This window comes from Mustela putorius, unplaced genomic scaffold (genome assembly GCF_011764305.1).
Source record: "Mustela putorius furo isolate JIRA1106 unplaced genomic scaffold, ASM1176430v1.1 tig00003858_pilon_pilon_pilon, whole genome shotgun sequence".
Classification (NCBI taxonomy): Eukaryota; Metazoa; Chordata; class Mammalia; order Carnivora; family Mustelidae; genus Mustela; species Mustela putorius.
The window spans coordinates 28271667-28284600 of NW_025422010.1; the positions used below are offsets into that span (position 1 = coordinate 28271667).

The 12934-nt window shown below is 36.0% G+C and overlaps 1 protein-coding gene across 2 annotated transcripts in view; it reads right to left on the reverse strand.

The window, feature by feature from the left end:
• CCDC178 (coiled-coil domain containing 178) overlaps positions 1–12934 on the reverse strand; it is a 442343-nt gene that overhangs the window by 338269 nt on the left and 91140 nt on the right. For both annotated transcript variants that reach the window (XM_004742898.3, XM_004742897.3), the window contains one exon: positions 2132–2285. In XM_004742898.3, coding sequence (XP_004742955.1) covers positions 2132–2285 — 154 coding nt within the window. The remainder of the gene's footprint in view (positions 1–2131; positions 2286–12934) is intronic.

Below are 12934 nucleotides of genomic sequence, written 5' to 3' on the forward strand. Positions count from 1 at the left end.
CAGTTCTCAGTAATTTTTATCAGAAAATAAATCAGAAATATAAAAGATTTAAATAGCAGAATTAGACAGTTTACAAAATGAACCTATTTAGGACTGCATCCCACTACCAGAGAAAAAAGAAATAAGTTTTCCTAAATAAAATATTTATGCAAATTACCCAGGTAGTAGGACAAAAATTAAATCTTCATGAATTTTAAATAGTACCTACCATATAGACTACATTTACAAATAAATCAGAATTACATTAAAAATTTATTTTAAAAATTAACTTTAAAATTCAGTGGAGATATGAGTTAATTTGTCTAAGACTAATCTCGGGTTGATTTTCCAGAGAGATTTTGCCTTCTACAAAGTTCCAAGGAAGCTGCTTGAGGTTCAATTTAGAAAAACTACCCAAATAAGTGGACAGATAGATCATGTTTATGTTTAGGTATCCCCATCATAAAGATCTCACTTTTCCATCATACAATCCATAAATGAATATGATTCTAATCATAATTCCAATAAAACTTCTGAAGGAAATGAATAAGAGAACACTGAAATTTATAGAGAAGAACAAAGGTCAAGAACAGCCTAAAACTCATAAAGAAAGGTAAGACTGAGGGATTCACCACAATAGATAATCAAAAATCATTAGAATCTTAGTAATACAGACATAAAGTGCTGAGGTAAAGATGGTTAAGTAAACCAAATAAATTTAAAAAAAGATGGAAAAGATACACAAAAATATGGAAGCCTCACATGTGACAGAGATGGCACTGAATATTAATATAGAAATATAATAACTTATATTGCAACGATTTGTTTTCTATTTAATAAAAAAAATGTAATTGGAAGCTCAACTTCACACCATACCCATATATGAATTTCATATTGACTATGCTTCACATGTGGCAAATGAAATATGCATTCCTAAAATTCTAGATAGTTTCTTACTTTTAAACTTATAAATAAAAGATAGGAGAAAAATATCAGTTTTGAATATTTTAAACATAATTTCATCTAGAAGCATCATGAAATATGGAAAGCCAAATTTCAAAACATTTAGAATAAAATATCAGAGAATATTTTTTGACTTCAACGTAAAAAAAATAATTCTTAAATTCAGAAAAGCACAAAGGTCGAAGGAAAGTATTATAACTTTTCTACATTAAAACTGAAGTTTTTCTTCATCAGAAGTTACCATAAAGAAATAAGACTGGATAAAAATATTTTTAATATATGTAACTTTAAAATATTTAGTATCAATAATATACAAGTACTTACAAATTAAGTCAAAAAATAATCATGCAACAGATGGGGAAAAATAATGAGCAGCTTTTTCACAAAAAAAGGAAATATAAATGACCTCCAAAAAGCCACTAAAACATGCTTAGCCTCACTCTTAATTATGGATTAATTTTTTAAAAAATTTAATGAAACAGTTAAAGAGTATATAGATAGAAATATAATAGAAAGTGGCAATAAAAACATGTAGTTTTAATTCCAATGAATGTCAAATGGTATAGAATATATATTATTGCTTTGTACTATACTGTTATTTATTTTTACCATCTTATTATTCATTTTACTATTTACTATGAATAGTAAATATAGTGAATAAGTTGTGGGAGAACAAGAAGGCAGGAAAAATGAGTCATAAGAGCAGGTCAGAGTGTTAACTATGCTCGAGAGGACTCAACCCCCTTTTTTGATTTAAAGACAAAGGGAACCACCAGCCTGGGATGCAAGCAGCCTCTGAAAGCTAAGAATGATCCCAGGCTGACAGCCACAAATGAAACAATGACTTCAGTTCTAAAAGCACAGAAACTGAGTCCTGCCAAAACTGAAATGAGCTTGACAACAGATTAATCCTAGAGTCTCCAGAAAGAAATGTAGGGTTGCTAATAGTTTGATTTCAGTTTAAAAAAAAAATCTTAAAAAAAAAAAGACCCAAAGCACAGGAACCAGCTAAGACATGATCCAGAGAAACCTTGAGATAAGAAATGGGTGTTGTTTCAAGCTGCTTAAATTCTGGTAATTTGTTGTGTAGTAAGAGAAGACCAACGTAGACAGATAATTGTTAAGTTTTAACAACTATGGCTTAAAACTAAAATCAGTATTTTTTCTATTTTTAAATTGGAAAACCCACCATTTTTGATAAATCAGATAGTTCCTTTGTTGATGACTTTGTTTCCTTCAGTACTTCAGTCACTGCTTCTTTGTTCTCCTCAATACTAACACTGACATTTTGTACCGCTGTAGAGTAGTGATGATATAGATTGTCAAGTTTCTCTATCTCTCTCCTAAGAGGAAAAACATGGTTGGTTTTATCCACAATGAAAGGAAAATCATATTTAAAATTTTATGTAAATTAGTTTCTGACATAACAATGCAAATCAATGGAATTTACCTTTTCCTAAAATTTGTCCTATGCCAAAGCAACTTTTTAAAAGATCAAGAAGTAAATGGTGAGAAAAAATTCATCAGATGTATTTATGTTTCCAATGGGAAAAAATGAGGCAAAAGTGATTCCTAAATTATTTAAAATAAATCACCTTTTGATTTAATTTCATGTGATAGAGATAAGCACCTTTGATTCAGAGGGTGGGCAGTACAGGGATGGGAAGGCAAAACAAAAGGAAGAGAAAAAAAAAGAAGAGAGGTTGTAGAAGTGAAAAGACTGCATATTATTAAAGCCCTAGTTTACTGTTTTGTCTTTCTCAGTCTTAGAGGTAAAATGGAGGAAACTGCAGCTTAGGAAAACAATAGGTTTACTAAAAAATAAATTTTGATCTTATGTGATCTTCCACAAAGAAAGCCAGAGCTAAACTGTGACCCACATAATCCTATATCCTATCCGGTAGGTAGCAAATACATATAAAAGATAGAAGCCACTTTAGATAAGGTGTTACAGTTTATATACACAAAAAGTATGGCGAGAAAATGACAAAGTTATCATTTCCACAAAATATCACTAAGAAATACAGATAACTCCACCTGGAAGTAGCCCAGGTTCTCTTGCACTAACCCTGATTTTAGGAGTGGAGTCAAACGAAACTGAAAGATACAACCTCATTAAGGAAATGAAAATTAAAACAATAAAAAATAAACAAAAGATTCTTCTTTACCCTTCCACGTCTGGAGAGTGTAGGTCTCCCTATCAGAATTCAAAAGCCCAGTAGATAACGAGAGATGGGGAATCTCAGCATTCAAAATATATGTTTGATTATATTTCTTTCTTTTTTATTTTTTCCTTTAAAATAATTTTTTTAACATATAATGTATGATTTGCTTCAGCAGTACAGATCTGTGAATCATCAGTCTTATGCAATTCACAGCGCTCACCATAGCACTTTTCTCAATAGTATCTATTTCCCCCAGTCCAGATAATGAACTACAGACTTTGACTAAGAAGTGGACAAGTGCCCAATGTCATTGAACTTAGGAACTAAGTATTATTTTAGTTGTCTTCTCACTCCATTTCCTAAACTTGATGCCACCAATTCCTCAGCTTTTTAAGGATTTTTCGGGGTAGATTTTGCTACTAGTGCCCCTAGACACCAATTGTTCAGATTTTATCAATCTCCTATCTGCTAAATCAGAATAAATTTAGAAGACTAAAATGGGAAGAATCATTCTACCTGTTAAGAGATACAATGTAAAGCTTCAAGATACTAAAGAGCATATGCTATATGAATGTTTCCATTCATATGGATTTCAAGAACAGGCAAAAAACTAAGTCTGGTGATAAAAGTCAGAATGAAGGGGGAGGAGTCAAGATGGCAGAGAAGTAGCAGGCTGAGACTACTTCAGCTAGCCGGAGATCAGCTAGATAGCTTATTTAAAGATTGCAAACACCTGCACATCCATTGACAGATCGAAGAGAATAAGAACAGCAATTCTGGAAACAGAAAAACAACCACTTTCTGAAAGGTAGGACCCGCGGAGAAGTGAATGCAAAGCGACAGGAAGATAGACCCCGGGGGGAGGGGCCGGCTCCCGGCAAGCAGCAGAGCAACCGCGCACAAAATCAGGACTTTTAAAAGTCTGTTCCACTGAGGGACATCGCTCCAAAAGCTAAACCGGGGCGAAACCCACGCGGGGTCAGTGTGGCCTCAGGTCCCGCAGGGTCACAGAAGGATCGGGGGTGTCTGAGTGTCGCAGAGCTTGCGGGTATTGGAACAGGAAAGCCGGCTACAGAGACAGAGCCGACAGTAAGCTCACAGCTCGGTGTTACCTTGAACCAGCTGCAGGCTCGGTGAGCTCGAGCGTGGCCGGAGGTCAGGCAGACGGGAGTAACTGGGCGCTGTGCTCTGAGGGCGCACTGAGGAGTGGGTCCCCGGGCTCTCGGCTCCTCCGGGCCAGAGACCAGGAGGCCGCCATTTGTATTCTCATCCTCCAGAACTCTACGGAAAGCGCTCAGGGAACAAAAGCTCCTGAAAGCGCACCGGAGCGGATTACTCACCCCGGCCCCTGGGAAGGGCAGTGCAATTCCGCCTGGGGCAAAGACACTTGAGAATCACTACACCAGGCCCCTCCCCAAGAATATCAACAAGAAATCCAGCGAAGACCAAGTTAACCTACCAAGGAGTGCGGTTTCAATACCAAGGAGAGCAGCAGAATTCCAGAGGAGGAGAAAGCAAAGCACGGAACTCATGGCTTTCTCCCTAAGATTTTTTTAGTCTTGCAGTGAATTTAATTTTTTTCTTTTTCATTTTTTTTCTCTTCTTCTGCTAATTTTTTTTAACATTTACCCTTTTCTTTTTTAACGTTTTTTAACTAGTTTATCTAATATATATATTTTTTCTTTTTTATATTTTTCTTTTTTTTAATTCTTTTCTTTTCTTTTTTTTTTCTTTCTTTCTTTTTGAACCTCTTTTCACCCCTTTCTCCCCCCTCACGATTTGGGATCTCTTCTGATTTGGTTAAAGCACATTTTCCTGGGGGTTTTGCCACCCTTTTAGTATTTTACTTGCTCCTTCATATACTCTTATCTGGACAAAATGACAAGACGGAAAAATTCACCCACCAAAAAAGAACAAGAGGCAGTACCAAAGGCAAGGGACCTCATCAATACAGACATTGGTAATATGTCAGATCTAGAGTTCAGAATGACAATTCTCAAGGTTCTAGACAGGCTCGAAAAATGCATGGAAGATATTATAGAAACCCTCTCGGGAGATATAAAAGCCCTATCTGGAGAAACAAAAGAACTAAAATCTAACCGAGTTGAAATCAAAAAAGCTATTAATGAGGTGCAATCAAAAATGGAGGCTCTCACTGCTAGGATAAATGAGGCAGAAGAAAGAATTAGTGATATAGAAGACCAAATGACAGAGAATAAAGAAGCTGAGCAAAAGAGGAACAAACAGCTACTGAACCACGAGGGGAGAATCCGAGAGATAAGTGACACCATAAGACGAAACAACATTAGAATAATTGGGATTCCAGAAGAAGAAGAAAGAGAGAGGGGAGCAGAAGGTATACTAGAGAGAATTATTGGGGAGAATTTCCCCAATATGGCAAAGGGAATGAGCATCAAAATTCAGGAGGTTCAGAGAACGCCCCTCAAAATCAATAAGAATAGGCCCACACCCCGTCACCTAATAGTAAAATTTTCAAGTCTTAGTGACAAAGAGAAAATCCTGAAAGCAGCCCAGGAAAAGAAGTCTGTAACATACAATGGTAAAAATATTAGATTGGCAGCTGACTTATCCACAGAGACCTGGCAGGCCAGAAAGAGCTGGCATGATATTTTCAGAGCACTAAACGAGAAAAACATGCAGCCAAGAATACTATATCCAGCTAGGCTCTCATTGAAAATAGAAGGAGAGATTAAAAGCTTCCAGGACAAACAAAAACTGAAAGAATTTGCAAACACCAAACCAGCTCTACAGGAAATCTTGAAAGGGGTCCTCTAAGCAAAGAGAGAGCCTACAAGTGGCAGATCAGAAAGGAACAGAGACCATATACAGTAACAGTCACCTTACAGGCAATACAATGGCACGAAATTCATATCTCTCAATAGTTACCCTGAATGTTAATGGGCTAAATGCCCCAGTCAAAAGACACAGGGTATCAGAATGGATAAAAAACCAAAACCCATCTACATGTTGCCTCCAAGAAACTCATTTTAAGCACGAAGACACCTCCAGATTTAAAGTGAGGGGGTGGAAAAGAATTTACCATGCTAATGGACATCAGAAGAAAGCAGGAGTGGCAATCCTTATATCAGATCAATTAGATTTTAAGCCAAAGACTATAATAAGATATGAGGAAGGACACTATATCATACTCAAAGGGTCTGTCCAACAAGATTTTAAGCCAAAGACAATAATAAGAGATTAGAGGGAAGAACACTATATCATACTCAAAGGGTCTGTCCAACAAGAAGATCTAACAAAAGAAAAGAGAAAGGACCCAAATAAATAAAATCATGAATGAAAGAGGAGAGATCACAACTAACACCAAAGAAATACAAACTATTATAAGAACATACTATAAGCAACTCTACGCCAACAAATTTGACAATCTGGAAGAAATGGATGCATTCCTAGAAACATATAAACTACCACAACTGAACCAGGAAGAAGTAGAAAGCCTCAACAGACCCATAACCAGTAAGGAGAGTGAAACAGTCATTAAAAATCTCCAAACAAACAAAAGCCCAGGGCCAGATGGCTTCCCGGGGGAATTCTACCAAACATTTAAAGAAGAACTAATTCTTATTCTCCTGAAACTGTTCCAAAAAATAGAAATGGAAGGAAAACTTCCAAACTCATTCTATGAGGCCAGCATCACCTTGATCCCAAAACCAGAGGAGGATCCCATCAAAAAAGAAAGCTATAGACCAATATCCTTGATGAACACAGATGCGAAAATTCTCACCAAAATACTAGCCAATAGGATTCAACAGTACATTAAAAGGATTATTTTCCACGACCAAGTGGGATTTATTCCAGGGCTGCAAGGTTGGTTCAACATCCGCAAATCAGTCAATGTGATACAACACATCAATAAAAGAAAGAACAAGAACCATATGATACTCTCAATAGATGCTGAAAAAGTACAGCATCCCTTCCTGATCAAAACTCTTCAAAGTGTAGGGATAGAGGGCACATACCTCAATATCATCAAAGCCATCTATGAAAAACCCATCGCAAATATCATTCTCAATGCAGAAAAACTGAAAGCTTTTCCGCTAAGGTCAGGAACACGGCAGGGATGTCCATTATCACCACTGCTATTCAACATAGTACTAGAAGTCCTAGCCTCAGCAATCAGACAACAAAAGGAAATTAAAGGCATCCACATCGGCAAAGAAGCAGTCAAATTATCACTCTTTGCAGATGATATGATACTATATGTGCGAAAACCCAAAAGACTCCACTCCAAAACTGCTAGAACTTGTACAGGAATTCAGTAAAGTGTCAGGATATAAAATCAATGCACAGAAATCAGTTGCATTTCTCTACACCAACAACAAGACAGAAGAAAGAGAAATTAAGGAGTCATTCCCATTTACAATTGCACCCCAAACTATAAGATACCTAGGAATAAACCTAACCAAAGAGGCACAGAATCTATACTCAGAAAACTATAAAGTACTCATGAAAGAAATTGAGGAAGATGCAAAGAAATGGAAAAATATTCCATGCTCCTGGATTGGAAGAATAAATATTGTGAAAATGTCTATGCTACCTAAAGCAATCTACACATTTAATGCAATTCCTATCAAAGTACCATCAATCTTTTTCAAAGAAATAGAACAAACAATCCTACGATTTATATGGAACCAGAAAAGACCTCAAAGAGCCAAAGGGATATTGAAAAAGAAAGCCAAAGTTGGTGGCATCACAATTCCGGACTTCAAGTTCTATTACAAAGCTGTCATCATCAAGACAGAATCGTACTGGCACAAAAACAGACACATAGATCAATGAACAGAATAGAGAGCCCATAAATATACCCTCAACTCTATGTTCAACTAATCTTCGATAAAGCAGGAAAGAATGTCCAGTGGAAAAAAGACAGCCTCTTCAATAAATGGTGCTGGGAAAATTGGACAGCCACATGCAGGAAAAATGAAATTGGACCATTTCCTTACACCACACACGAAAACAGACTCAAAATGGATGAAGGACCTCAATGTCAGAAAGGAATCCATCAAAATCCTTGAGGAGAACACAGGCAGCAACCTCTTCGACCTCAGCCGCAGCAACATCTTCCTAGGAACATCGCCAAAGGCAAGGGAAGCAAGGGCAAAAATGAACTATTGGGATTTCATCAAGATCAAAAGCTTTTGCACAGCAAAGGAAACAGTTAACAAAATCAAAAGACAACTGACAGAATGGGAGAAGATATTTGCAAACGACATATCAGATAAAGGACTAGTGTCCAGAATCTATAAAGAACTTAGCAAACTCAACACCCAATGAACAAATAATCCAATCAAGAAATGGGCAGAGGACATGAACAGACATTTCTGCAAAGAAGACATCCAGATGGCCAACAGACACATGAAAAAGTGCTCCATATCACTCGGCATCAGGGAAATACAAATCAAAACCACAATGAGATATCACCTCACACCAGTCAGAATGGCTAAAATCAACAAGTCAGGAAATGACAGATGCTGGCGAGGATGCGGAGAAAGGGGAACCCTCCTACACTGTTGGTGGGAATGCAAGCTGGTGCAACCACTCTGGAAAACAGCATGGAGGTTCCTCAAAATGTTGAAAATAGAACTGCCCTATGACCCAGCAATTGCACTACTGGGTATTTACCCTAAAGATACAAACGTAGTGATCCAAAGGGGCACGTGTACCCGAATGTTTATAGCAACAATGTCCACAATATCCAAACTATGGAAGAACCTAGATGTCCATCAACAGATGAATGGATCAAGAAGATGTGGTATATATACACAATGGAATACTATGCAACCATCAAAAGAAATGAAATCTTGCCATTTGCAACAATGTGGATGGAACTAGAGCGTATCATGCTTAGCGAAATAAGTCAAGCAGAGAGGGATAACTATCATATGATCTCCTTGATATGAGGAAGTGGTGATGCAACACGGGGGCTTAAGTGAGTAGGAGAAGAATCAATGAAACAAGATGGGATTGGGGGGGGAGACAAACCATAAGTGACTCTTAATCTCACAAAACAATCTGAGGGTTGCTGGGGGAAGGGCATTGGGAGAAGGAGGGTGAGGTTATGTACATTGGGGAGGGTATGTGCTTTGGTGAGTGCTGTGAAGTGTGTAAACCTGGCGATTCACAGACCTGTACCCCTGGGGATAAAAATATATGTTTATAAAAAATAAAAAAATTAAAAAAAAAGAATGAAGATGACCTCTTTGGGGAAGAAGGGGGCAGTTGTACAGACTGGGAAAGAGAACAAGAGAAATCTCTAGTATGCTGAAAAGCTTCTATACCTAAATTAGGGGCATGGTTACATGAATGAATACATATTTTAAAAATCATCAATGTGGGGCGCCTGGGTCGCTCAGTGGGTTAGAGCCTCTGCCTTCGGCTCAGGTCATGGTCCCAGGGTTCTGGGATTGAGCCCCTTATCGGGCTCTCTGCTTGGCAGGGAGCCTGCTTCCTCCTCTCTCTCTGCCTGCCTCTCTCCCTACTTGTGATCTCTGTCAAATAAATAAATACAATCTTGAAAAAAAATCATTAATGTGTACACTTGATAGCATACATAATCATGTTTCTGCATGTGTATTAATACCCAACAAATTAAAAAATCATGAAGAACAATAAACATATCTCTAAAATTTTATATAACAAATCATTTATAACTCCTCTAATGCTTACAGTAGAATTTTAGAAAATATACTTGATCCTGGAGTCCTGGGACAGATCCCCACATCTGACCCCCTGCTCAGCAGGAAGTCTACTTCTCCCTCTGCTCTTCTTCCTGTTCTTTCCCTCTCACCTTGCTCCTGCTGTCTGGCTCTGGCTCTCTCAAATAAATAAATAAAATCTTTAAAAATTTTTAAAAAAATATATTAAAAGTAAAATTAAAACAAAATTCCAGGCTTAATTCCCTGGTTTTAAGAACTCACAAGATTCAGCCCCTGTTGGTTTCAACGCCAAATGTTATGGGAATCCACCTACCCCTTGCCAGCTCCCCATATGATAGTCTGTTTCTTGTCCTTCTTCACACAACTGGCTCCCTCCCTGCCTTGGATGGCCATGGTCTGTTTGGTTCCAAATTCCTGTCTCTGCCCTTCCTACCTTCCATGATGTGCTTTTTTTTCTACCTTTAGTTGAATTTGTTCTGCCAGTCTTCAAGTCATTTTCTGGGTTATTTACACTACTGTGAATGTTATCTAGTTGTACCCATAAGAGGAGACAAGCTTAGCATCCTCCTACCCTGTCATCTTTCCAGCCTCTCTGTCTTATTTTAAATTTATTCATATATATTGTCAAATTGCCTATAGATGTATATAACAAGTATATATAACTGCTATCTATGTATGTGCAAAAGTAACTATTTTTAAAAAAATCTCCAGTATGAGGTATTATTAAAAACAACTTATGTAGCCATGTATTATTATAAATAGCATCCAAGTATTTCAACTTGCATTTGTTTGATTTCCAATAAGATGGGAGTATTTAAATATATATATAGACTTCATTTTGCATTTTAGTAATTGGAGTATTTTTTATTACATTCTTGATGTATTTGTGTTTTATCATATTCTTCTAATTCCTCTTGTTCGCTGTAAATTCTTTATGGTCTAGTATATCAAAATAAAATTTTTATTCATTCAAATTGATTAATGATCATATTCATTGCAGAGCTGGAATCAAGTAAATATAAGCAAAATGAAGAACACAAAATTTATACATAGTTCTATTATCTATGTAATACCCATTAATGTTTTTATTTCCTCACATACAATACATATTTTAAATATTGTCTATTATTTAATGTCAATCACTCTTATAGCTCATCAGATTTGTTATATGTCACTTAGTTACATGTATTTTCTAATTTGCATTTTGGTTTCTTCTTTGATCCATGGGTTATTAAAAAATACATTTAAAATTTTTTCATGATGAATTTATTATTTTATAGTTGTCTATTTATTACTACTTTCTAGCTGAATTTGTGGTTTAGCCAGGGAACATCCAGTTTCAACCCACTGAAAATTATTGAGTCTTCACTTTTGGCTCAGTGACTTGGGTTTTTTTTATATATATATATATATTTTTTGGTAGGTATTCCTTATGTACTTTACTGAATGCACTGCTGATTACTGTTTTAATAGGTCAAGTTTACTAATCATAAAACTTAATCTTTATATTTCCTTGCTGTTTCAAGTGCAGTCTACTTATTGAATGTAACTATTGGTTACTGTTTCATTAGGTCAAGTTTACTAATCATAAAGGTTAATCTTTGTATTTCCTTGCTATTTCAAGTGCAGTCTATGGACCATCAGCTTTACCTAGGGGCTTCTACAAAATGCAGAATCTCAGGCAAATTCAGTCCTATTAATGAGAGTCTGCATTTTTAAAAGTTTCCAAGGTGATGTTTGAGAAACCTTGGTCCTTATCACTACTAATTTTTACTACTTTTTTTTATTATTGAGAAAAGTGTGGTAAAATTACCTGCTATAACAATGTGTCTCCCTACATCTTTTTGTTTTTTGTTTTTTTTTTAATGCCATTGGGTTTTGCTTTATGTTTTGAAGTTCTCTCAGGTTCTTATTTTAAAGTTGTTATACCTTTCTGGGAGTTGATTAAATTTGTTCATCATTGTAAATGGATTCTTGGAATACTTTTTGCCTCCAGGAGAGGGAGAAGCAGACTCCCCATTGAGCTGAGAGCCCAACGGGATTTGATTCCAGGGCACTGGGATCATGACCTGAGCTGATGGCAGAAGCTTAACCAACTGAGCCACCCAGGTCTCTCCTGAAGGATATTTTCTATTTTCATAGATTTCTTGATTTTTAATTGATCTTTAATATGTTAAATATATCTATAATCTAATTTTCATTTTTGTTAAGAAATATACTTTTTGACTGATTGCTATGAAACTATTTTATGCTTCCCTTTTAAGATCATCTCTTGATTTTGAAAGTCTGTTAATTTTATTTTATTAAGATACTTTGAATGTGGGGTGCCTGGGTGGCTCAGTGGGTTAAGCCGCTGCCTTCGGCTCAGGTCATGATCTCAGGGTCCTGGGATCAAGTCCCGCATCGGGCTCTCTGCTTCCTCCTCTCTCTCTCTGCCTGCCTCTCTGCCTACTTGTGATCTCTCTCTGTCAAATAAATAAATAAAATCTTAAAAAAAAAAAAACAGATACTTTGAATGTGGATCAATTTTTATTTATTCTGTTGGGATTTGTTAGTCTTCCAGTATTATTGATCTATGCATTATAATTATCATTATCCCTGGGCATTTTCTTTTATATAATATATATAATCTTTTATAGATTAATATAAAATATTAATATATAAATAATATATGGACATTTATATAAATAAATTTAATATAAAAATAATAAAGTGAAAATAAACATATAAATAATATAAATCTAAAATTTATATAAATAATGAAGAAATAAATATATAAAAGATTAATATATAAACTTTTCAAACAATACCTTGGTACCATTTTAGGACTTAAACACATATTAGTTTTTCTTATTTTATCTTCCATGCCTCTTGATCATCTTCTCCTATTTTCTACATTTTCAAACCTTCTGAAGACTTTCTTCTGGCATATTATCCATATAATTCTGTTGTATTCTGGGTCTCCTGTGAAAGCCATAGGTATCACCCCACAAACCTCCAACCATGAAAAGTGCAAATTACCAAAGAGCTCTGTGGTTGGTAAGCAGTTTCCAACAAGACTTTCAGTGATATCTGCATTTTGATATTCTCTCCTAAAATCACTTCTCCTTGCATGTGGGCCAGATCCAGAGA